Genomic DNA, 27,270 nt, shown 5'->3' with positions numbered 1-27,270 from the left:
GAATTCTGTGCCAAAATTAAACAAACAAATCCAGCATTTTGCAAACAAACACGATCTGCTTTGCAAAGGAAAACTCGACTCACAAACAAACAGAAAGCGATTTGCAAATACAAAGGTCAGTTTGAGCGAAAATGCAAAGGTGTAACAAATATATGTACTGTGTTTTGCAAATAATAAATGAGTGAGCGTACATCATATTTCACAAATAAATACAAACCGTCCAAATTCCATGTAACCTTTGAACAAATACCAAATCTAGTCCATACAAATACCTGTCTATTACAATCTCTCAGCTTAATTTTCTCACAAATGCAGTTTGCACAGATTTTCTCACAAATGCAGTTCACGCAGATTTTCTCACAAATGCAGTTCGCACAGATTTTCTCACAAATGCAGTTCGCACAGATTTTCTCACAAATGCAGTTGAGTAACTTCCTCTTGCAAAACAGCAGATGGCGCTTTGGGTCAATTTTCGCTAGCCCAAGAAGCCCTGAAACATGTTTTCAGCTGACGAAAATGAGCGGTGAACAGCTGAGTTTCTGTCTTACTGTATCTATTATTAATCTTTTTGAGATTTTCACTATGCCAACCCTATTTCAATAAAAAAAAAATATCATGATTTAAAGATAATATTGTTTATATGTAATATGGTATCAGTGCAAAATTAGTTACATAGTAAATTAGCTGGGGCTAGTTTTTTTTCATTAAAAATGCATCCATCCTCCATACAATTTATCCACTGTAGTGTAACGGGATATAAAAATATAAAAAATAATTTACTTTTATGTAATTTGTACATATGATGATCACATTTTTGTCGCAGAGAACATTCAAAATAATGTAAGGGTGTATCGTATCACAATATATTGCAATACTAAAATCCAACAATGTATTGTGGACTAAAGTTTAGACAGATTAGTTTTGTATGAGATATTTTAATGTCACATCAAATATGGTAAATACTGAAGGGCACACATTTGAGCTTTCATTTTTTATTAAATATTTTCAATAAATTAAAAATAAAATATATTTTAAGCAGAGTAGGCTATATTATAAGCAGAATTATGAATATTTATTTTCTGCTGTCACCATTTCCCGGAGGAGAAGGACCAAGCCCAGCCTATAAATTCACATCTGATGCAATATCAAATTTAGCACTTAAATGAACTTTGTTAAAAGTAATAATTAAAAACTATAGCCATACCAACTGTTTTGGATTTGTTGAAAGTATTGAGGGTGTATTGTACTGTATTGCAAGATCACTATTGTGTATCAAACTCAATTTTGAGATGAATTAATTATTACATGCCTGAAATCTGCTGTTTTGGAAGAGGACGTTGCTCAACTGTATTTGTGAGAAAATCTGCGCAAACTGCATTTGTGAGAAAATCTGTGCGAATCGCATTTGTGAGAAAATCTGTGCGAACTGCATTTGTGAGAAAATCTGTGCGAATTGCATTTGTGAGAAAATCTGCGCAAACTGCATTTGTGAGAAAATCTGTGCAAACTGCATTTGTGAGAAAATCTGTGCGAACTGCATTTGTGAGAAAATCTGTACAAACTGCATTTGTGAGAAAATCTGTGCAAACTGCATTTGTGAGAAAATCTGTGCGAATTGCATTTGTGAGAAAATCTGTACAAACTGCATTTGTGAGAAAATCTGTACAAACTGCATTTGTGAGAAAATCTGTGCAAACTGCATTTGTGAGAAAATCTGCGCGAATTGCATTTGTGAGAAAATCTGTGCGAACTGCATTTGTGAGAAAATCTGTGCAAACTGCATTTGTGAGAAAATCTGCGCAAACTGCATTTGTGAGAAAATCTGTGCAAACTGCATTTGTGAGAAAATTAAGCTGAGAGATTGTAATTGACAGGTATTTGTATGGACTAGATTTGGTATTTGTTCAAAGGTTACATGCAATTTGTAGGATCGTTTGTATTTATTTGTGAAATATGATGTAATTTACTCAGTATATATATTTGTTACTCCTCTGCGTTTTCGCTTAAACTGACCTTTGTATTTGCAAATCGCTTTCTTTTTGTTTGCGAGTCGAGTTTTCCTTTGCAAAGCAGATCGTGTTTGTTTGCAAAATGCTGGATTTGTTTGTTTAATTATGGCACAAAATTCACTCCATAACCGCCTTCTTCCAACGCACGAATGTGAGCCTTAAAGGTCCCGTTTTTCGTGTTTTTTTGAAGCTTTGATTGTGTTTACAGTGTGCAATATAACATGTGTTCATGTTTCGCGTGTAAAAAAACAGTATTTTTCACACAATTTACTTATCTGTATACCGCTGTTTTCACTGTCCTAAAAACGGCCTGAGAATTTCCTCGTTCTATGAAGTCCCTCCTTCAGAAACACGTAACGAGTTCTGATTGTGCCAGCGGTTCCCGTGTTGTGATTCGACAGCAGCTTAGCGCACGTTGCCCAGAAAGGTCATGCCTCTTACCATAACGGAGATGCATGCGCTCAATGATCTCTAAGTACAGTGTCCCTGGGAAAGCCAAACAAAGGTGATTTGACTCCGGGATGAAAATAACAGCATCTCGACGACATGGCGACAAACACACTCTACAAGCGCAACACTTCCTCTTCTCCATGCGGGAGAAACAAGACCACTTCTCCTTTTTCGCGTATTCTTGTGGGCGGAGGTTAGTCAACAAACTGTTCTACTGACGTAATTAAAGCAGGATGTACAGAGATGTAGTCCAAACCAGCCGTTCGCTGTAGGCTTTGAAAGGGAACTTCTGTTAAATAAAATATCTCGCTTGGCATTGAACTTTAAGCTTTATAATTTTACAGGTATTATTTATGCTCTAACAGCAACATTACACACTAACTAAAGTTTGAAAAATGGGATCACGAAGAACAGGACCTTTAATCGCTGGGACTGCTCCATCTTTCAGCATTAGACGAGCTACAAATCCAGAGTTGAACCGGGCCTTGTTTATAAAATGATCGTCGCCGAAATGCAGGGAACAAACAAAAACACTTGCACAACTCCGTTGCTGCTCCGGAAAAACAAAGTCCAACCACTGTCCCATTAACGCTGGGTTCGTTGGGAAGCTGTGCAGGGTTGTCTTGCCCTGACAACCAAAAACACACTTCTTTGGTGACATTGTTGATTTCGTGAAGTCCTGTGACTGCAGCGCATCCGGCTTTAGCAAAGTGCGTTAATGGGTGTGCATTTGCTCTCTCACCCTGGTCGTGCGCATGCGATCTTCCGGGAGAAGAGCCCGTACAGCCCGTACAAGGACATCCCACCCTTGTTGATGTCACGTAGACCCATACTCTAAAAAAACTTTCTGAAACTTGTGAGAAACTGGAAGGAGTATTTTTGGCACAGAAATACTCTTTAAAATGTCCAATCAGCGAGTCGAATCATGATTCGTGAGCCTTGAGTCATGATTTAAGCCCCGCCCACACTGCCAAGTCGACTATGGTTTCATAGCAAAAAACAGCTGATATTTGACAAAGTGTACAGCAAACAAGCTAAAAAACATAGAAATAAGTTTTTATAAGCTGTCGACCCAAAAAAACGAGCGTTTAAGGAGACAAAAGTGGAGACAGGCAATAAGACGTGAAGCTTCAGCAGGAAGAATGGATACATTTTGGGATTCCTGGCACTCAGTATGCCTCAGTATGCCTATGTGTGCAGTAAACATTTTGTCACTGTTAAGTCAAATATCCAAATGTCAGTTTTATGTATTATATTTCCTGTCGCTGATTACGTTCCCCTCCAGTGGGCGTAGTACTCAGTGTAATATAGCATGTCGCGCTCTGTCTCAATTGCCTGTAAGGGTGAGTGGGGTAAAGTGAGACATTTTTTACATTTGCTCCCCTCTAAGCGAGCTAAAATGATATATCAGTAAAATTGACACATTTCCCATTAATTCAGGATGTTTCCTAGCAATGGAAATGATCAGAATGTATTCAGGAGGAAGGTCAGTGAAAATATGATTGTTTTTTTAAAAAGTCATCTTGTGTCTCACTTTACCCCAGCTTAGGGGTAAACTGAGACAGACCAGAGAAATCAAGGGGGTAAAGTGAACCACTTACTTTTTCCACTCTGAAACTACCATAACAACACATGTTGTCAACCACACATTCCAGAACTAATGTCGGACTAGTAACACAATCATAGGGATTGGTTAATTAAGCACTTTTTTTCCCTAAACATTTGAAAGTAACGCAGAACAAAATCATATACAACATAATATAATTCAAAATGTTTTAATTAACATTCAAATGACAGATAGAACCAGTTAGATTAGAACACAGGACCCTTATGGTGATGATACACAGGGCAACTTTTTGAGCAATGTTACTAGGCAATGTTGCCGTCAACGGGCAACCAGGTAAGACACAGGGCCCATGACCGATCTAAAGTATCCAGATAGAAATTTGTTGCCCATTCCCAATGGGAAAGTGGCCAAGCAACATTGCTTTTTAACATTGCCCAGCAACATTGCTCAAAAAAGTTGCCCCATGTATCATCACCTTTATAGCCAGTAGTGTCTGGGGGTCAGAGCAAAGGACTAGACCCACCTGGATTAGAACACCAGCCTACTGTCATCCTCACAACTAGGCCTACTCTACATTCCTGAAGGTTACAGGGAAAGATGAGGAGTTGCTCTCTTCGTGTGGTTCCTCCAGGCCTTTTAGGTTGAGGCAGCTTCTTCACCACATCACTTTTAGGAACACGAGCCCCAGATTGCCTTCCTGGTGTATTGCCTTGGCCTGATGGCTTTTCTACAATGTTTATGACATTAAAAATAAAACATCTGTAATGTAATATTAAACCTGGTCTCACAGAATTCCGTGAAATTAACATAGGCCCCTTAACTCAAAATCCGTGGCAGTTTCACGGAATCGCCGAAAATTCTGTGATGGGTCCACGGAAGTGATTCCTCTGTAAGTCAATGACATTAAAAAGTAGACATGATTTGATGAATATTTATAGGCTACTTTTATATTTTGGAGCAACTAACTTCACTCCTACCCTAAATACAGGTATTTATTGCAAAAACTGACCAAAAACAGTATAAAAGTATTAACTCATGTTGCATTCCAAGTCTTCTGAAGTCACACGATGTCTTCATATAAAGAACAGAGTTGATCTTAATGTTTTAATCGCTGAGATGATGATCCAGCCGCTCCGTGAACACACTCATTCATATCTCATTCAAATAATACACACGACTCTTTAGCATGACGCAATCTGTCACGAGACACACGAGAGCCAATGGCATTTTACAATCAAAGCCGACGTAATGACGCAATTGGTCACGAGACATACGACAGCCAATGCTGTCAAAGCTGACGTAACGTTTCTTCGGTGGTAAAATTTGAAATGTGTTTATGATCTTTGGCGGATGGACTCGATGCTGCTGATCGCTTTTGGGGATTTTCTTCACACAAATCAATCGTTTGGCCTCGGAACACTTGGAATATTTGTACTTTTTGAATAAATTGTGCCTGCAGTCGTATCTGCCTGTTATATCCTGTTTTTTATAATACACAAATGGGTAGGTTTAGGGAAGGGGTTGGGTTACTTGTTCAAAACGTGTCTGAATACTGTAAATACTGTAAATAAAAAAAATATGAAAATAATTGTAAATAAAATTATGCTGGCTGATTAAATCGAGAATCACACTCCATGTCATAATGGCAAAATCATAGTTTCATGACGATAACCATGCCCAACGCGTCTGTATACTGTCATTGACTTAAATAGGAATCACTTCCGTGGACCCGTCACGGAATTTTCGGCGATTCCGTGAAACTGTCACGGATTTTGAGTTAAGGGGCCCGTTTTCATTTCACAGAATTCTGTGAGATCAGGTTGATTCAAATATGTTTAAGACTAAACTTAACTTCATGTCTCACTTTACCCCACAGCATTTGTCTCACTTTACCCCACCGCCACATTTTTTGAAAAAACAATCTCTCTCAGTAATTCAGGCTAATCTTCAGCTAGCATCATCACATGGTTTTATATGTTGGTAGTTCATCAACATGTATGATATACGTTTTTCTACCTGAATCAATTTGCTTTGGCACAACAGTTGATTAAGTTGACAGCAAGAAAATGTACTTTTACATGCAAAAAAAAAAATATTTTTGTGAAAAAAACATGCTTGCCACAGCATTGAGGTCCTCTCCTTCATGGCCAAGGGGAACTTGGAGGGGCTTGAAAACATAATGGTCATATGACCATCACAAATGTTTTCTGTTGATTAGACACAGGGGTTGTCTCACATTACCCGATGTCTCACACATTACCCCATTCTCCCTATCCACTTTTTTGTCCTTAATCGCTCGTTTTTTTGGGGGGGGTCAACAGCTTATAAAAACATATGGGTTTTTCGTTCTGGGTTGTTTAGCTTGTTTGCCGTACACCTTGTCACATAGCAGCTTTTAGACATTGTTCTGTTTTTTGTTATAAGTCCGAAATGACAAGGAGGCCGCTTCACGCAATACAAAGTCAATGGAGAGCGTTAGATTGTCCCATCCCCCCACCCCAGTGTGGGCGTGGCCTAAATACACCTTTCTCTATGGTTTCATAGCAATAGCAATTTTTGCTCTCAAAGTGACACGGTTCACCAAAGTGTTAAAAAATAACTTTAAAAGGCCATGTTGATAAAGTGGAAAGCACAACTTAACTGTGAACATAAATGTAGCTTTGCAGCTAGAGGCCCAACCTGCTAGATTAACCCTCTGATCTAGGCCAATTTCAGATGATTCACACAGCATGTTTGCAGTAATAGGGCAATAAAAAAAAAAACCCTTGAAACTTTGTTCTGCTTGCTTCTGTTTTCAGTTTACAGCTGTTTCTGGACATATGAGTGTGTCGACGACGAGGTTTCCTCAGCAACGTCCCTTGACAATCTCACAGTCGGTGTCTTTTAATGATAAAATAAAGAAAAATGACAAACAAACAGCAGACTATATCCATTTGATGAAATGTTCTATTTTATTATACACACAAAGAAAAACTAAATGTGCATCAAAGAAAACAAATGAGTAATCTGCTTAATAATAATAAACAGAAAACAGAAAGCAAATGAGGCAGCACAAGAGCTTGTCATATCAGTCTCTCACTTTAGAACAACAGCGCCTTCTGTTGGTGTGAAATTAAAGCCTGTGATGAGAGATGGCCGTGGCACAATGGTGTCTGCAACACGTCATTCATTTGACCTTGTCCTCTCTTCATAATTCATATCATGAGAATGAAATAGATCAATGAAATCATGCAGTTACATGAGTTTCAATTTAATACAATTGCCACTCTAGCGCAGTGTCAGATACTGTAGCCTATATAAGAAATACTTTGTACTATACTGTTTGCATAAGTGACGGATTGTGAATTGTGATGTGCTATTTATTTTTATTTTTTTGTCCCATTCCAACCTCGCCACAGCATTTCTTGTGTTACCAAAAAAACCTTTACCTACATTATAAGTTCAGGAAAAGTTCAGGGGGATCTAATAAAATATATGACCTCTTCAAATTGCAACTTAACAGTGGTACTTTTTTCTTATTTATTTGAAATCCATGTACTATTTTCTGAGCAACAACCCAGGAGAAATCACAGTATAGGAGAGTTCAAGAGAATGCATCGCATTGGACAACAAACGCATGAACAAACACACGCTGCTTTGGAGAATAGTGCAGCTCCCTCACTGCTGCGGTTGCTTATGGATTTGCTCCAGGATGTTCCTATGGAAATAGAGAGGAGAGGAACGTATCTAATGCCAGGTGATGGATTTCTCTTCATGAGAAAGACTTAATGAAAAAGCCTTCAACCACGAGGTGAATGTGTTGGCAATATGTATCTTCTTTTCCAACCTCATCAAAGGTGGACATCAAAAACCTCATCCTGTTCCTCCTGAGAGCCTTCTGTGATGACTGTGGAGGTACAGAGAGAGAGAGAGAGAGAGAGAGAGAGAGAGAGAGAGAGAGAGAGAGAGAGAGAGGGGGAGAGAAAAGCTGGGAAGTCACTGCAAGTTACTATCATCATTTATTCTTCAAAAGATAAATAGTACAGTAGACTAGACAGTCAAATTTTTGCATTTTTCCAATTTAATTAGGCCTACATATATGGTTTTTTAGTAACAATGAATTGTATTGAACTTGACAATACATGTACAATAAAATATTTTTGATTATTTTATCAATATGCATACAAATTCTTTAACAAATGTTTAATAATATTTGAATAAAGGGTGAAGATGTACGCTGGAGGAATCTCTTTTCACTTTTGGACACTATTGGATGTTTATGTATACAATTGTTCTAATTTAATAAAAAGAAAATGAGCAACAACAAAAAAAAAACACTTGGAAAACATATTTCTTTTCTATTATTCATCACTTTCGTTTCATTCTTTAAAGTGCCCCTATTATGCTATTTTAAAGACTCCTAATTTTGTTTTGGAGGTCTCCTGCAACAGGTTTACATGCATCAAAGGTCAAAATCAGTTTCATTTTCTCATAATATACATTGCACATCACCACAATGTTAAATGATTCTCAAACGACTCGATGGATGAATCGGTCTCTCTAAATCCCTCCTTTCCGTGAGCTACTCTGCTCTGATTGGCCAAAACGCCCATTATCATAACTTCAGCTCCAAGTCCGGAGCCTTTGTAAAGCTCAGAGATTGTACACTGTAAAGAAAGTAACATTTTACCATATCAATCCAAGCACGAGTCTGATGATGAAACATTGGAAGAGCTAGTTATTCAACCCAAACCTCCATCGCAAGGACGACTTGGGCAGGACGTTTCTCAGTGATACGCTACTCAGAGATGTTGCAACTGTAATTCCTCACCATCAGCATTAATAAGTGTATGTCCATCAACAAACCCATGTGTATATTTCAAATGTATTGCAGTGAACATGCAAACTCTATTAACTGTATCAATAACAGCACATGAGCAGGGTTGAGCCAGGTCAGATCTCCTGGGAAAACTAGGTAGCTGTGGGTAGAGGCATTAGTGAGGCCAGCAGGGGGTGTGCACCCTGTGGTCTGTGTGGATCCTAACACCCCAGTATAGTGATGGGGACACTATACTGTCAATAAGCACCGCCCTTCGGATGAGAAATTAAACCAAGGTCCTGACTCTCTGTGGTCATTAAAAATCCCAGGATGTCCTTCGGAAAAAGAGTAGGGGTGTAACCCCGGCATCCTGGCCAAATTTGCCCAATGGCCTTTGTCCCCATATACTGATGAGTCTCCTCTCCACCAATCAGCTGGTGTGTGGTGGGCGTTCTGGCGCAATATGGCTGCCGTCGCATCATCCAGGGCGATGCTGCACATTGGTGGTGGTTGAGGAGATTCCCCCCTTCCATGTAAAGCGCTTAGAACATCCAGGAAAGCACCATATAAATGTAACGAATTATTAATTATATGTTAGCCGAGCACTAACGCGAATGACTGATGTAACAAATGTTTGTAAAACAAATCTTGCTCCATCTTTTATCTTTACTCAAAGTAGTAAGAACGACAGACAATCTGCATTAATAGACACAGTTTTGGGTAATAGTGTCCCACAGCTGATTAGAAGAAGTATTTCAGTAAGACAGTAATAATGTGAGTTAACCGGTTAGCCAGAAACGTACACAATATAAAACACAAAGCTACATATTTTGAACACCCGCTAGAATATATGTACATCAATAATTATTCATACTAACAGGTTGTGATTCCGAGGAGCAAGCTGGTCCAAATAAACCCATCTTTCAAGAGCAAGTGTTAAGCAGTCGTCAGTAAAATTACGTTTGAGGGCTGGTCAAGTTGTTTGCGGGCGGACAACGTACAACATAGGCGGGCATTATACAACTAGTGACGTAGAACCGTAACAGTGGGATTCGAAATACAAGTGTCTCGTTTAGGCGGTTCTGAGTCGATTCCTTCTTTTCATGCACTTTCGACTATACAACTTTGCAGAACATTTACATTCACAAACAGTTATATTACACACTACATGCAATATTTGAAAAACCATAAAAGTGGCACTTTAAAATTGTTTAAAAATCCTAAAACTTAATTTATTTCCATGTTAACATTTCAATCCCAGATTTGTCTTTTGGACCCCACAGTCTGTAGGTGTTGGATTGTGTAACGTAACATGTGCGCGCGTGTGTGTGTGTGTCTCGTATTCAAGTACACTTGCGTATTAATGTGCATTTACCTGGGGACTCAGCTATCAGCTCAGTGCTAGTGGGAGGCGGAAAGCTGAAGGAGCGTGTGGCTGTAAAGGAAACGTCATTGTGACAACTGACGCTCTGTGCCCGCTTGCGGCACTCAATGGCCAAATGACTGCAACAGTCTTTATGACAGCTCACCCCACACACTGAAAAACAAAGAGGAAGGTCACAATGCCACATTCACGCCCGCACGCATACGCATACACACACACACACACACACACACACACACACACACACACACACACACACACACACACACACACACACACACACACACACACACACACACACACACACACACACACACACACACACACACACACACACACACACACACACACACACACACACACACACACACACACACACACACACTGTCTGGTTTACTATGTTTGTGGGGACAAAAAATCTCCATAGATGTAATGGTTTTTATACTGTACTAAATGTATATTTTATCCCCTTACACTAACCCTATACCTCTAAACCTACCCATCAAAGAAAACTTTCTGCATTTTTACATTTTCATTTTCAAACTCATGATTTATAAGCTTGTTTCCTCATGGGGACCTCAATTTAGGTCCCCACGGTGAGTCAGTGTGCATTCAGGTTAAAGTCCCCACCAGGGAACAAAAACATGTATACACATACACACACACACACACACACACACAAACACACAACATTTGGTTTCATACCTTTACATTTGCATCGCTGTTTGAAAAATCCCCATATCTGCAAGAATTAGCATATATAAAATAAATCAAAATGACAGAAGGTGTAAGAAAAACAAGGAAAAAATATATTTGAAATGGATTGATTTTTCTATCCAATGTTGAAATTGTAAGATGCTTAAATACTTCATTTATTTGAGTTGGAACTATATTAATATTTTTATTCATAATTGAATGTATATAAATCCAGACATGTTTATTTAAAAAAAAAAAAAGAATAATCTAACACTACAGTTCAAAAGTTTGGGTTCTATAAGAATTTTTAAATGAAGCCTCTTATATATATAATTTGAGAAATAGAAACAGAATAGAAAAGCATTTATTTGAAACAGAAATCTTTTGTAACAGTATAAATGTTTTTACAATCCCTTTTGATCATTTTTTTATGAATAAAAGTATTAATTAAAAAAACAATCTTACTGACCCCAAACCTTTGAACGCTAGAGTATGTATATTTAATTTAGTTTTCTACTAAATTACAGTTAGTTCTTTATTTCTTGTTTTATTGTGCTAATGATATGACTGGAGTCTATATGTCATGTGATTGGACACAATGTTCAACATTTTTCAAAAATACAAATTTTGTTTATATGTAAAAAATGTTATTGAAGAAATATATAATAACATTCACATTCATTTTCAAAAAAACACGAAAGAAAAAAGAAACCAGGTTGTGTTCTGGGGTGGATCTTGACAGGAAATGAAAAAATAGGAAGTGGTTACGATCTACACCCAAGTACCAACTGTAAACATAACAACATCTTTACCTCAGACACACCCTAAAACACACTGCACCATAAACTTCTGACAGCAGAGACAAATATGAACGAATGCGAGCTGTAAATACAATCTGGCTTACGAGTGATAATAAAATAGGCATTATGTACATCTGTGCTTTTTGAGATAAGTACAGATCTGGATGTCTGTTCCTCATGACACTGAAAAGATCTTATTTCATCTCATGTGTGGGTTGTCATCACGTTGGAGATGAAGATAAAGAGTTCGAGCCATAAATAAAATGTGTACTCACCAAGCGAGAGCAGTGCCGACAAAATGAAGGCTTGACGCTGCTCGTTTCTGTAAACGTGTGAACAAAACCCATCTTGCAGTTCTGTAAAGAGCTCGCCTTTGTGAAGTACTCAATCATCTCCTCCCGGCTAATTTTACAGTCCCTGGGAGAGAAAATGAAAAAGAGAACGATGGGACCTTTACTCTACTGTAGACTGACATATAAGAGGGACAATAATTACTCTAGATAAACTGGACAGATGTCTTGATAAACCCACTGGTTTTGGTCCAGTTCATCAAACTTGCCGAGGTAGGGGAAATTGCTCCTGATGATCTCAAACTCTCCTTGGGAAATGTAGCCATCGCAATCAGTGTCAAAAGTTTGGAAAACGGACTGAAAATAAGATATCTTCCTATTAGTTTTTTTTTTCACAGAAAATTAATTTAGTACACAGCTCTCTGGAATACTTGTCCAATGAATGTAGTAATGTGATATTTTCTTATTCAGTCATTCTATAAATAAGAAGTTAATACCACATAACTTACATTTCGGACACAATATTACCAGTTATTAACAAACAGCAGAATGAACCGGTTGAAAGTCTGCCAGTTATGAACCTGAATGAATCAATGTTTTTGAACAAATCTGTTGAGTGAATAATTTAATGACTTGTTCAAAAGGTCAATCACTTGTTTTATTTTTTAATGCATCAGTGTTTTAAATTAATTGGTTGAGTGACTGTTTCAATGACTGACTCATAAGGTCAGTCACTTGTTTCATTCCTGAATGAATTTGTTTTTTTGGACAAATTGGTTGAGTGAATGTTTCAATGACTCACTCATAAGGTCAATCACTTGTTTCGTTCCTGAATATATTAGTTTTTTTGGGCAAATTGGTTGAATTAATGTTTCAATGACTCACTTATAAGGTCAGTCACTTGTTTCGTTCCTGAATGAATTAGTTTTTTTTTTGGACAAATTGGTTGAGTGAATTTTTCAATGACTCACTCATAAGGTCAGTCACTTGTTTTGTTCCTGAATGAATTAGTTTTTTTGGACAAATTGGTTGAGTGAATGTTTCAATGACTCATAAGGTCAGTCACTTGTTTCGTTCCTGAATGAATTCATATTTTTGGACAACTTGGTTGAGTGAATGTTTCAATGACTCACTCATAAGGTCGGTCACTAGTTTTGTTCCTGAATTAATCAGTGTTTTTGGACAAATTTGTTGAGTGAAGGATTCAATGACTCACTCATAAGGTCAGTCACTTGTTTCGTTCTTGACTGATTAGTGTTTTTGAACAAATCAGTTGAGTGACTGATTCAATGACTCACTCATAAGGTCAGTCACTTTTTTTGTTCCTGAATGAATCAGTGTTTTTGGACAAATTTGTTGAGTGAATGTTTCAATGACTCACTCATATGGTCAGTCACTTGTTTCGTTCATTAATTAGTGTTTTAAAATAATTGGTTGAGTGAATGATTCAATGATTCACTCATAAGCCAGTCACTTGTTTTGTTCCTGAATGAATTAGTGTTTTTGGACAAATTTGTTGAATGAATGATTCAATGACTCACTCATAAGGTCAGTCACTTGTTTCGTTCTTGACTGAATTAGTGTTTTTGAACAAATCAGTTGAGTGACTGATTCAATGACTCACTCATAAGGTCAGTCACTTGTTTTGTTCCTGAATGAATTAGTGTTTTTGGACAAATTTGTTGAGTGAATGATTCAATGACTCACTCATAAGGTCAGTTACTTGTTTCGTTCCTGAATGAATTAGTGTTTTAAATTAATTGGTTAAGTGAATGATTCAATGATTCACTCATGAGGTCAGTCACTTGTTTCATTTATGAATTAATCAGTGTTTTTGAACAAATCGGTTGGGTGACTGATTCAATGACTCAATCATATGGTCAGTCACTTGTTTCGTTCCGGAATGAATTAGTTTTTTTGGACAAATTGGTCGAGTGAATGTTTCAATGACTCACTCATAAGGTCAGTCACTTGTTTTGTTCTGACTGAATTAGTGTTTTTGAACAAATCAGTTGAGTGACTGATTCAATTACTCACTCATAAGGTCAGTCACTTGTTTTATTTTTGAAAGCATCAGTTTTTTTAATTAATTGTTTGAGTAAATGATTCAATGACTCACTCATAATGTAAGTTACTTGTTTCATTTATGCATGAATCAGTGTTTTTGAACAAATCAGTTGAGTGAATTATTATAATTGACTCACTCATAAAGAAAATCACTTTTTGACACCAGGCGATGTAATTAACAAAAAGTGTCACTGAAAAATCTACACCACCAATACATTGACTTACAGTTTGTCTGGAACACTCAAACACACAAGTCGAGTGATACAGTGCAACAATACTGTTTTATCAAACACATAATATATCAAATATATAAATATAAAACCATATAACCACGTAACCAGTATCTTACATAGCTGTGCTACTTTCACACAGCTCATTATTGCATTTATTTTGTGATATGGCTCCCTTTACTTTATCCTTTACATATTATAAACTGTATTCTGTGCAATCAGTTTATATGAAAATCAAAGAGTTACTCATAAATGAATTGAAAGTAGTGCATGTCACATACCTCTACCATTTTTTCAATGTGCTTGTTGATAATGACAGGATCCGCTTTGGGTTTGACTGAAGATGCCCACTGTTCTATTAGGGGGGACTGTGACTTTGAGCTGGAAGTCTAAGAAGCCAGAAATCAATGGTGTATTCACTTAGCAAGTGAAAATAAGGCACCAGATATGGATAAATGACTGCTGTCTGTTGTATGAACAGAATAAATATAGAGTAGTGGATAAGTCTCCCAGCTGCAAGTCCACGTAAATGGATTATGAAAGCAATATGGGAAAATTAATCTGTCAAATTGTGTCATGAGTGCTTGTAATTGGTGGTTTCTACCTCATGGTGGTAACTGATTTGCTATCTGAGCAGTTGTTATGTCGGTGGGGTGACTCACTGATACTTTAATACTGCGAGGCTCCCTCTGTAAAGATAGCTGATATATCTCCTCCTCTGAGTGGTACTGGTCCAAAGACACCTGGAGAAAGGCAAATGAACTATAATTGATATTTGACATAGATCTGACAAATCTCCGTGTCTCCTGCTTAAATGTCAATTCACTGGAAAAGTTTATATTTAAAAGAAATATTTAACTCAAAAGTAAAAAAAAATCTGCCATGATTTATTTATAGATATATCTTTTTTTTATATTTATTACTTTATAAATAATATACACATTTCAAATAAATGTTCTTTTGAAAAGTCCTGAAATAAAGTTTTGTGGTTTTGAGCATCAAATCAGTATATTAGAATGATTTCTGAAGGACCATGTGACACTGAAGACAATAGGAGTTCTGAAAATTCAGCTTTGCCATCACTGGATTTTGATCCAGTGTCCCACCCATAACAGACTCACTATAAGCAGATTCAGCAGGTCTGAATTGGCTTCTATATTGGGTGGAGCGCTCTGAATGAGCGCCAGCTCTTCCAGGATGGCGTACAATTGATGGGTCTTGGTTAGGTTGACCCTAGTCTTCTCTGGGTCAAACCAATCAGGCAGGGCCACATGGACAGCAATCAGGTCCTTCAAATGCACCCCGAGGATGGGGAAGCGGAATCCCAAACATTCAGAGAATCGCTGACGGTAGCGACTGTAGTTTCCTGAGGAAGTGACCAGCTCCACCAATCCATCAAACACCTGATTAAACACAGAGGAGGCCATCCGTTAGGATGAAGGTCGGTACAGCCGAAATATGAGGAAAGGGATTTCAGCGGTTGGTACATGGGTAAAAGATATTTCTGCTCATGTTTAGTTGCCTGATAACAGAGCACTTGACTTGAGTATTGATATTTCTGTGCAATCTAGCAGAGAGTATGAAAATGGCACTCAAGCCACCTACTGCAAAGTGGAACTTAAGAATCTTATCTCCCATAGCCAGATTTGGAGTGTTACAGCTGTTTGTTTTTCACGCCAGTATTGGAGGTGTGTTTACAAAGCAGCTCTCTGGCAGTCCTTACCTTGAGCGTCTCACTGCCGATGAGTGCCTGGGTATCTTTGAGTCTAGCAATGGAGCTGTTGCTGAGCCCACCCACTACAGCCATCAGTGTGTTGAAGTTCTGCAGCTGCAGTAGCCTCTGCACACACACACACACACACACACACGTTGGGTTTTCATGTTTTATGTGGACATTCCATAGACATAATGTTTTTTATTCTGTACAAACTGTATATTCTATCCCGTAACCCTACCTCATGGGGACCAAAAAATGTCCCCTAAAGGACAAGGGATATTGCCATCTTTGTGAGGACATTTTGTCACCATAATGTAGGGTATACCTGAACAACACACACACACACACACACACACACACACACACACACACACACACACACTACAAACCAACTATAAGAAAATGTATCACATCACATGTAAGATCACATGATCACAAATTTGCTTGTTTTTAGTGACCTATTTAAAAAAAATATTTGTATATTGATTTTACATCATGATCTAGATTTTTTTTGTATATTTGTCATCATAATAATATAGATAATTAAGATAATTTTTGTGTGTATATACTGTGTGTGTATATATATATATATATATATATATATATATATATATATATATATATATATATATATATATATATATATATATATATATATATATATATATATATATATATACACTGTAAAAAAAAAAAATCAGGTCTCCAATTGAAAATTTTCTAGTGAGCGATCACATCTACATTTTTCAGTTGGCCAAATTGAATTTCTGTGAATTGATGCAATTTAATTCAATTAAAATTCAAGAAATTGAATTTGTCCAGCTGAAAATTTTAGATGTGATCGCTCACTAGAACATTTTCAATTGGAGATCAGATTTTTTTTTTACAGTGTATATATATATATATATATATATATATATATATAAATGTCAAAATGCTAAAACATTATGTTTGTTTTCAGGTTTAAACTAGATTTTGAATCCCAGATCTTCCATCATGTGGTCTTTTGGACCCTGCTGTAAACATATTACATGTCTTTAAATATAAGCAGGCAAGCGAGTTGGATTAACCTGGGCCACTTTGATGAATTCACTGATGACAGTGGCTCTCTGCTGAGCTGTAGGCTTACTAAGAACCATGATCTGGATCCACTGGGAAACACTGTTAAACAGAGTAATGAAACGCTCCAGAATAGGATTATCCACCGTGCAGCCGTGCATCACAAAACTGTGGTAGTCCTGGAACTGAGGGGGACAGATTTTTAATTTGCAGTATGAACTCAGACTAGAGGTCATGCTATTACAAGCACAAACATGTGATTAATACTGCATCTATAAATTAAGAGACTTACCAGAATTTTGCAAAACGATTTGTACTCCATATATGTCAGGTGTTCAGCCAGGGTGGAAGCATCCAGGTGGTCAAAAAGAAGAGAGGTCTTGCGTTTCTTCTGGACTGTTTCCTCCAGTTGACGCCGCCATTCGTATGATGGGCTACAGGCAAACAAACAAGACATTGTATTCCTGTTCTTTCTCCAGTATGCCTATATATCATGTTGGCTAATGTTTGGATTAGGGATTTGTATTGATAGAGTATAAAGAGTCATTGACTTGACACACTGGAGATATAATACAGTTTTTCAAAAATGCTTACACGCAGTTAAACTTTGGCTCCATTTCTCAAAACTCTACACACAAAACCACTAACACACACACACACACACACACACACACACACACACACACACACACACACACACACACACACACACACACACACACACACACACACACACACACACACACACACACACACACACACACACACACACACACACACACACACACACACACACACACACACACACACACACACACACACACACACACACACACACACACACACACACACACACACACACACATGTTGGGTTTTCATGTTTTATGGGGACTTTCCATAGGCGTAATGGTTTTTATACCGTACATACCGTATATTCTATCCCCTTACACTGCCCCTAAACCTAAACCTAACCCTCACAGGAGACATTCTGCAATTTTACATTTTCAAAAAACATCACTAAGTCTGATTTATAAGATGTTTTCCTCATGGGGACCTAAAAATGTCCCCACAAGGATGAGGATTTCGGATATTGCTATCTTTGTGGGGACATTTTGTCCCCATAACGTGATGATTACCAGTCCACACACACACACACACACACACACACACACACACACACACACACACACACACACACACACACACACACACACACACACACACACACACAAAGTCAAAAAAGCAAACACTTAATTCAAAACTATTTTAACTCTTCTAAAAATGCTATTTTTGTGTAGCAACTCTACACAAAAACATAAAGTGATTAGCCACATACTGTACATGCCAAACAACTCACAGATGTGAAAAATGTAAATCACTACTCTCTTGTCTTTTGCTTGTTCAGTGTGCAGTGGAGTGTACAGGAGTTTGTTACACGTACATGTATGTGCTCAAATCCACTGTCTATACAGTATGTATGCACAATTTTACACAGTTAAGGAACTGAATTGAATCAATACTGAACTGACTTGAGCTGAATAATGACACTATTGGCTTGTTAGAACAGCTTTAAAGCTGTATATATATATATATATATATATATATATATATATATATATATATATATATATATATATATATATATATATATATATATATATATATATATATATATATATATATATATCAAATCAGCATATTTGAATGACTTCTGAAGGATCATGTGACACTGAAGACTGGAGTGATGATGCTGAAAATTCAGCTTTGCATCACAGGAATAAATTACATTTTAGAATCAATTTAACTCGATAACAGGTATTTTACATTGTAATAATATTTCACAATATTACAGTTTTTACTGTATTTTTGATTAAATAAATGCATCCTTGGTGAGCAGAAGAGACTTCTTTCAAAAACATTAGGCTGTCAATTAGCACTGCATTATTCATATACTTTGTCAATAAATACCTTGAGATGGCTTGAAAATGCACATAAAACATATATTGTCGCAATCGTGTGTTTATTGTCTTCACGTTTCATCAGTCAAAACGTTTCTTCTTTTTCGGGGTTGCTAGGTCTGTGCAACAAAATGAGCCCAATTGCTAGTCAAAAGTATCCAAAAAATAGCCCAATGCGATTTTATCGATCGGGCGGCCAAATTCTCTACTGATTTTGTATGTCTGGGGGCTGTTTTGGGGGTGTTGGAGCGCTGAAAATCAACTTTTTATTCAGCTGCTGCAGCCTGCTAGTGCTACAGCAAATAGCTGGATGCCTTTGTCCATTTAAAGGATTTCCTGGAAAGTCATAAGTTATTAATTATACGAATCCGTTTTGGACCGTCTGTGAGAGAGCACCCTCCGGCTTTGAGAATGAATGAAACATTACACGAGAGTGTTAGCGCTCCATAATGTTCAGATCACCTATCTTAGACTATAGACTATCTTGTCTCTTTGAATTTATATCTAGATTTATTCACATTGGCTTCTATGTGACCACACTTGACTGTGTGACGGACGTAGGTCAGTAAGAGCTGTGCGTGTAAACCTCACTCCCCTGGCCTCAAGAGGCACGTTAGCGATTGAGGTCCTGTCCCAAATGGCACACTTCATATGCACTTTTGGTCTTGTAGACTACAATTGCTGCCGCATGCGCGTGTCCGTTAAGTCTATGAGACCGTAGGGTGTCCCATTTTAGGATTCAGAAGGGTGCTCGTGAGTGCCCCCCTTTGTGGTAAAAGGGTGCACACTTTTGCTGAACCAGCACTGGTGCGAGCTTTACAGCAGACTTCTTCCCGACAGTCAAAGCGTTCTCATAGGAAGACCACAAGTGTTTTTATGGTGCCATTTGGGACAGGGCATGACACAGGCAGCTGTGGTCTTTAGTGTCCTTGTTAGCATGCCCACCTCCCACGCCAGAGACCACGGTTCGAAACCTGCTCTGAATGGTTCTAGTAGGATCGTAAAAAAAAAAGTGCGTATTCTACGCCCATGAATCAAATTAAGTGTTAGCAGATATAAGGCAGACATTCTACTAAAACTCTAAAGGCTGCTAGTTGACATGTAGTTGCAAAGTTACTTATAGTTATTAGAAATTCTAAAGTGGACTATCGAAATAAAGTGTTACCAAAAAACTTCTAAAAAAATAAAGCCAACATACAAAAACTACATATCCAAGGACTTTATATATTTGTGTTTAACTAGACTTTTCCATCATCTTTGACATTCTTATTTGTCATTGACCTTAGACACAGCTGTTTGAGTATCTCAGACATGCAGCTTGTTTGTGATGTTCAGTACACTGTCCCTCCACATTCTCCAGCCCTCTGTATCAAAGGAGCAGCGGTTTGGGTGAATACTGTGCCCCTGTGACTCACATGCTGTCTATGTCGATGAGCAGACTACGCCTCACATCTCCATTCTGCTCCAGTCTCCCTTTCAGACCGCGGATCTGCTCAGCCAGTGCGGGGTTCAGGTCAAACTCAGCTGGGAACTCAGATATCCAGTACCTGACAGAGAAAAAGAGACGGAAGACAGAAAGAACTATGACACAGTCTAGCTGTGCATGAAATAGGTCTGGGCAAGACATCAGGAGGACGGGTATTTTTTTCAGTGAATAGTCTTGCCTCAACTGTTTTATGTGAATTCACAATACACCTCTGTGATCCAACCCAGCTGCCATATGACAAAGAACATCCACATCTTTACAAGAATTATACACCACATGGCCAGATAGTATTAGGACACAACACCACAGCCACAGATGCGTTTGTGCATTTCATTTCAAAACATTAGCATTAACATGGAGTAAGTCCTCCTTAAGGGACTGTTCCCTTCACACATAACACATTTGTACTGTTTAGACAGATGTGTTTGACTGGTTCACTTGCATATTGTGTCTTTTGACAGCTTCTAAAATTGCAGCGTTCAAGTTAAAATATGTTTGACTTTTTAAAAAAGTGTCTCGTGACCTTGCATTCATTTCTTTCTCTGCTTTGTGTCTCATATTTTTAAAAGCAAAAGCATGTTCTGTGGCCCCTAAAACGAGTCCCATAAGGAAATGTGGAAGCTGTTATTGCAGGTTCACACAGAAAATTTTTTTGTGTGTTCACAGTTTTTCAAACTTATTTTAACTTGAGCACCAAGTAATTGCTTAAAAAGTCAGAATTGTGAGTTTATATCTCGTAATTCTTACTTTATAACTCACAATTCTGACTCTATAACTCACAATTGAGAATTTATATCACGCAAATTCTGACTTTATAACTCACATATTATGAGTTTGTCACAATTCTGACTCTATAACTTACAAATGTGAGTTTATATCACACAATTTGGACTTTATAACTCACAATTGCAAGTTTATATCACGCAATGGCGAGAAAAAGTCATAATTGCTAGAAAACAAGTAACTCGCAATTTTGACATTATTTCTCGCATTTGCGAATTTATATACCACAATTCTGACTTTACAACTGGCAATTGCGAGTTTATGTCCCACAATTCTGACTTTGTGAAAAAAGTCGCAAGTATCTTTTCAATGTTTTATCCCACCTGATTTCATGCACTATAGTATTGGGTGTAGGGGTGAGCGGGGCCTAATGCAGGGATAGTTGTAACACACGTTTCAAATACTTCCACACATGCTAGCATGACAAAACTTAGTGTATTTACAAGTTGCCATATCAACACTATATAGAGGAAAAAAATTGCGCCAAAATTCAGAAATCTTTGGAAGATATAACATTTATTTAACCATAGCAAGAGTATTTCTTACTTAGTTTTTCAAAATTAGACAAATCTTATATCTGTTATTTAACAGTTGAAATACTAACAAGCAGAAGACATTAACCAGGTTTAAATCCCAGTTGCGCAGAGGGGGAACGTTCTAACACTGCGTTAAAACGTGCCCCGATATTAGAACTATGCTATTCCATACAGTTACCAATGCAATTGGCATTATTAACTTTTATGAATTTCTATTGAGAAACCATAAGAAACAGGTGAATAAAGACATTATTCAGAATTATTATTTCAAGAAATTTACAGCATTCATGGCTTGTCTATTTGTCTCCTGCTCTGGGATGCTGTGTGTGGAGGGAGGGGAGTGTTGTGTTCAGCTCTGTGTTTTTCTGAATGTCTGAATATGTTTGAATATGTGTCTTCATCTATTTGACTGCATTGTTTTAACCTATGCTGTATAGCTGTGTGTTTATTGTCATACTCCAAAATCATTTTATTCAGAATAAAAAAAAATGCTATTTCATATGAAAAAAGAATACTTGTCTTTTATTGACAAAATATTTGAGTTTGTCTTGGATAATCTTTGGATTAGATCAGATAACGTTTCAATCTGTCATATGGTTATTAAAATGTGCCCCTCAAATGTGGGGCATGTTGTGACATTTCACTTCCATTCTTTTACTGTAAATAATGGAAGAAGTATACATTGTATTAATGAAAAATACATACATATTTCGTCCCCTTGGAATTATAAGGTTCTATCTGACATTTTTGTCAGAATTGAGTTATTGTCATATTCTTATTCTGTGACAACTTCTTTACATTATGTGATGTTGTTTTTTAAGTATTAGAAAATAAAAAGGTTCTTTCTACACAGTCAAATGGAATACAAAAAACTTTAAAGCTCGACATCTCCAAACCAGTCAGAATGCAGATGGAACCTTATAATTCCAAGGTGGCGATTTGTTCTAGACATGTGTGAAATTATTTGGGGAAAAAGAAATACTCTGAACCCTAAGTTGATTTACACAAACTGAGAAAGTCATAAAGCATTAAGTTGCGCTCCGCTCTCCCCCAGCTGAAATAGCCAAACCTTGGGTGTCATGCTTTTAGCCGCCATGTAGCGTGTGCACAGTTATTATGCTTTTTGTATGTCTAAGTAAAAAAAAAACTAGGTGAACCAATGGGTCTTTAACCTACTTGACAAGGTGACAAATCTGAGACTGGCGATTTGCAGAACAATCCGGTTCCTGAGACCTGTAATACTGTCAAGGTAGCTCCACTTCATTACTATTATCGGCTGTGAGGAGAGTGATGGAAACAGTTTGTGATGCTGTCAGCCCTCTCTATAAATGACAAACCCCACCCATGACCAACTGTACTAAGTGCTAAATGTCTAGCATAAAAGCTGACCTGTCACCTCGGAAACTAAAGTCTTACATTTCTTTTCTGGTATTTGACATTAATGCTAGTTTTTTTTTTTTTTTTTAAATGCAGAGTTCTCAGAAAGTATAATGTGACAGGTCTTTTGAGGATACTTGTGCGTGAGTTTCTTGGCTAGGTCACTGGATGACAGGTACCAGGGATGCATGGTGAGAAACATTCGCACGGGAAATGTCTCCCTCAGAACGCCTTCATTGTCTGTAAGGAAAACAGAAAACCAGACAGCAATTTGCACATTAATTCAAATGAAGCCATTAGCCTATGATTTACATTTAATAGCTTAAACATTTCTGCTCTCATGAAAATCATGGCATTTTTTGTGGGACTTTTTTTTATATACGTTAAATTTAACAAACATTTTAAGCTAAATTCAAGCAAAAGGTCAGCAAAAAAAAAAAAAAAAAAAAAGGGTTCTTCTCACAATAAAATGTATCAAGTCAAATGCAATTGTTACCCTAAATAGCTTTTTTTAACCCATAAAAATGTATTTTGTTGATATAAAATAATGTATTTAGGTTGATTCAGCAATATTAAGTACACTCTAAAAAATGCTGGGTTAAAAATGGACTAACTCAGCAATTGGGTTGTTTTAACCCAGTGAATGGGTCGTTTTAACCCAGCGGTTGGATTAAATGTTTGCTTAAAACAACCCAATCGCTGGGTTAAAACAACCCAATTACTGGGTTAGTCCATTTTCAACCCAACTTGGGTTGTTTTTAACCCAGCATTTTTTAGAGTGTAATATTTTGGACTCTAATAAAACCAGTTAAAGGGATTGTTCACATAAAAATTACAATTCTGTCATCATTTACTAACTTTTATGAGTATTTATAACTTTCTTTTTCTTTTAAGTTCACCAGTCTGACACATTTTAAGCAATCTGAATCGTTTCATTGTTTTGAGTTTTACAAACTTATATTTAACTGAAACTGGGGTGTGATTTATTTTTCCCAACATGCTTTGCCATGACACTTGAAAGGGAGAGTAAATACTAAAATAAAGTTTTATGTAGTGTTTTGTGTGCAAGATTAATGTTAATTGGGAGATTTAGTAGTGTTTAATGTTTTTTTCTGCATGCTAATGTAGTAGAGTTTCTGTTATGTTGGGTTTTTGAGGGGTTACCATCATGGAAACAAGTGGATCATGAGCTCGGCAATTGCTATGATATGCTAATGCTACAAAAGCAATGTGTTACCAATTAGCAAATTAGCATTTACTGAAATAGAAGTATAAAGCTAACCAAGTTTCCACTACTAAAAAATGTGAAAATGTTTAAGTTAAATGGTTGGAGTACAAAATAGAAATCTGCCAGTTCTGCTTACTTAAACTTTGAATTTCTTAACTTAAAATGTTTGATGTAACTGTTTACCTCCATTTTTTTTAGTAGTCAACAACGCCCATCAACTTTTTGGTTACCAATGTTCTTCAAAATATCTTTGTTTGTGTTCAAACAACATAAAGGTGAGTAAATGTAAAATAATTTAAATTTTTTGGATGAACTTTCCCTTTAATTTAGATTATTTATACACTGAAAAAATGCTGGGTTAAAAATAACCCAAGTTGGGTTGAATGTTTGCTTAAACTGGACTTGGACTAATCCAGCAATTGGGTTAAATGTTTGCTTAAAACAACCCAATTGCTGGGTTAGTCCATTTTCAACCCAACTTGGGTTATTTTTAACCCAGCATTTTTAGAGTGTAGTAACAGGGGGTCCCTGCTCCTTTTCTCTATCCACCAGAGGGGCCAATTGGCCTGAAACAATTGAAGACCCCAGAGCTAGAGAAATATTGAAGAGGGCGGAAGGAATATTGATAAACAGACACAAATACACACAGTTGAACAAGCCAGTGTTGTTCCGACTGGCTGATCAGAGTGTTTACACAAGAGAAGGAAGGAGCAAATATGAACACTGACCAAAGGCTTTGATGCAGGCTTCCACCAGCTCATCCACGCTGGCTGACTGATCCGATGAAACGCTCTCCATTCCTTTCTACTTCAATGTTCTCCACAGCCCCTCCTTTCCCCCCCACTTAATTTCCCACTCCTCTCTTTGATCCCTCTCTTTTTCAGTCTGAAAATGAGACAACGGCATGCGCGGCAAAGGAGACAGAATCAATAAAGCAGAGAATGGTTCAGATGTGAGAGGTGTCACTGGTTTTTCATTTTCATCAAAAGCAGACAAATCCTGGTCACACATGGATAATACAACGGACAAGACTCATCCGGAGAAAACAAGGTGCATAAATGAAAAAGAAAAAAATCAAGGATCAATAATAACTGGTCTCAGACAACATAGAAGAAATAAAGCTTTAGAAATATTTTCAAAGGAACTTACCTGTTGAATCTGGCATCAGTGGTGCAACAGTGATTACTGACGGTCTTTGAAAACAGAAGTGCTAATGAACACAGTGTTTCAGTACAGCCTCTATCTGCCCATACTGAAAACCACAGAGGGCCTCACTGGGGTTCACTCGGAGTACAACTGCCTGTACGGTTTCCTGTCAGTTGAGAAATGTACGGTTGTTGCATTTCCTGTTCGAGATGTTTTTACTCATTTTTAACATTCACACCAAAAAGGGGTGGAGGAGTGTGAAACACTTTTTACGTTGTAACACTTCCGATTCCCACTATTAACTTATTAGCATGCATATTACTAGGATATTGGCTGTTTACTATACATAATAATGCCTTACTGTGCATGACCATACTCTACATCCCTTAATCCTACCCAGTTCCTAACAACCACTTTAATAACTATTAATAAGCAGTAATTGGGAGTTTTTTGAGGCAAATGTTGTAGAATAGTTAGTTAATAGGGAGAATTGGACCCTAAACTAAAGTGTGACCTTTTTTTAGATATTGAAAAAAAATTCTAAATCACTTTTTTAAACAATAAATATTTGAGAAACAAAACTACATAAGATATAAAGACATGTCAGAGAATATATCTTGACCCCCTTCATTTTAAGCATAAATCGAAAAACTTGGGTTTATGTTTTAAAAAAATGGGTAACACTACAATAAGTTTTCATTAGTTAACTTTAGTTAACACATTTAGTTAACATAAACCAATAATGAACAATATTTCTACAGCATTTATAATCTTAGATCATGTTAATTTCAACATACATTATTAAAATCAAAAGTTGTATTTGATAACATTAGTTAATGCATTGTGAACAAATAATGAGGAACTCTATTTTTTATTAACTAACATTATCAAATACTAATACTGTAACAAATGTATTGCTCATTGTTAGCTCATGTTAGTTAATACATTACTGTTATGAGACCTTATTGTAAAGTGTTACCAAAAAAAAAAAAAAAAAAAAAAAAATTATATATATATATATATATATATATATATATATATATATATATATATATATATATATATATATATATATATATATATATATATATATATATATATATATATATATATATATATATATATATATTGCCAAAAGTTGGCAATAGTTATATATATATATATTGCCAAAAGTTTTGGGACGCCTGCCTTTACATGCACATAAACTTGAATGACATTCCATTCTTAATCCATAGGGTTTAATATGGAGTTGGCCCACCCTTCGCAGCTATAACAGCTTCAACTCTTCTGGGAAGGCTTTCCACAAGGTTTGGGGGAATTTTTGACCATTCTTCTAGAAGCTCATTTGTGAGGTCAGGCACTGATTTTGGAAGAGAAGGCCTGGCTCGCAGTCTCATCTATAATTTATCCCAAGGGTGTTCTATCGGGTTGAGGTCAGGACCTTGCAGGCCAGTCAAGTTCCTCCACACCAAACTTGCTCATCCATGTCTTAATGGACATTTGATAGACCACTTTGATAGATACTGACCACTGCAGTCTGGGAACACACCCACAAGAGCTGCAGTTTTGGAGATGCTCTGACCCAGTCGTCTAGCCATCACAATTTGGCCCTTGTCGAACTCGCTCAAATCCTTACGCTTGGCCATTTTTCCTGCTTCTAACTCATCAACTTTGAGGACAAATATTCAC

The 27,270-nt window shown here is 37.0% G+C and overlaps 1 protein-coding gene across 2 annotated transcripts; it reads right to left on the bottom strand.

Moving 5' to 3' along the window:
- Positions 1–6,955: 6,955 nt before the first annotated feature.
- Positions 6,956–25,771, bottom strand: rasgrp2 (RAS guanyl releasing protein 2 (calcium and DAG-regulated)). Of its 2 annotated transcripts, XM_079834678.1 has the most exons (17): positions 25,585–25,771; positions 25,164–25,320; positions 23,345–23,447; positions 23,007–23,063; positions 20,441–20,572; positions 17,360–17,501; positions 17,079–17,252; positions 16,015–16,131; positions 15,413–15,694; positions 14,954–15,034; positions 14,573–14,680; positions 12,236–12,351; positions 11,980–12,121; positions 10,914–10,950; positions 10,200–10,361; positions 7,853–7,912; positions 6,956–7,723 (listed from the first exon to the last, which is right to left on the bottom strand). In XM_079834678.1, exons 2-16 carry the CDS (start codon positions 25,231–25,233, stop codon positions 7,857–7,859), a joined length of 1,779 nt encoding a protein of 592 aa, XP_079690804.1. In that variant the 5' UTR covers positions 25,234–25,320; positions 25,585–25,771; the 3' UTR covers positions 6,956–7,723; positions 7,853–7,856. The 2 variants fall into 2 exon arrangements, with proteins under 2 accessions (XP_079690804.1, XP_079690803.1); XM_079834677.1 differs by having other exon boundaries at positions 6,956–7,912.
- Between the last annotated feature and the right edge of the window lie 1,499 nt (positions 25,772–27,270).

The sequence above is a fragment of the Gobio gobio genome (assembly GCF_949357685.1).
Source record: "Gobio gobio genome assembly, chromosome: 14".
Lineage (NCBI taxonomy): Eukaryota > Metazoa > Chordata > Actinopteri > Cypriniformes > Gobionidae > Gobio > Gobio gobio.
Note: the sequence above shows the minus strand (reverse complement) of the source record. Positions and strands in the feature narration are given on the sequence as shown.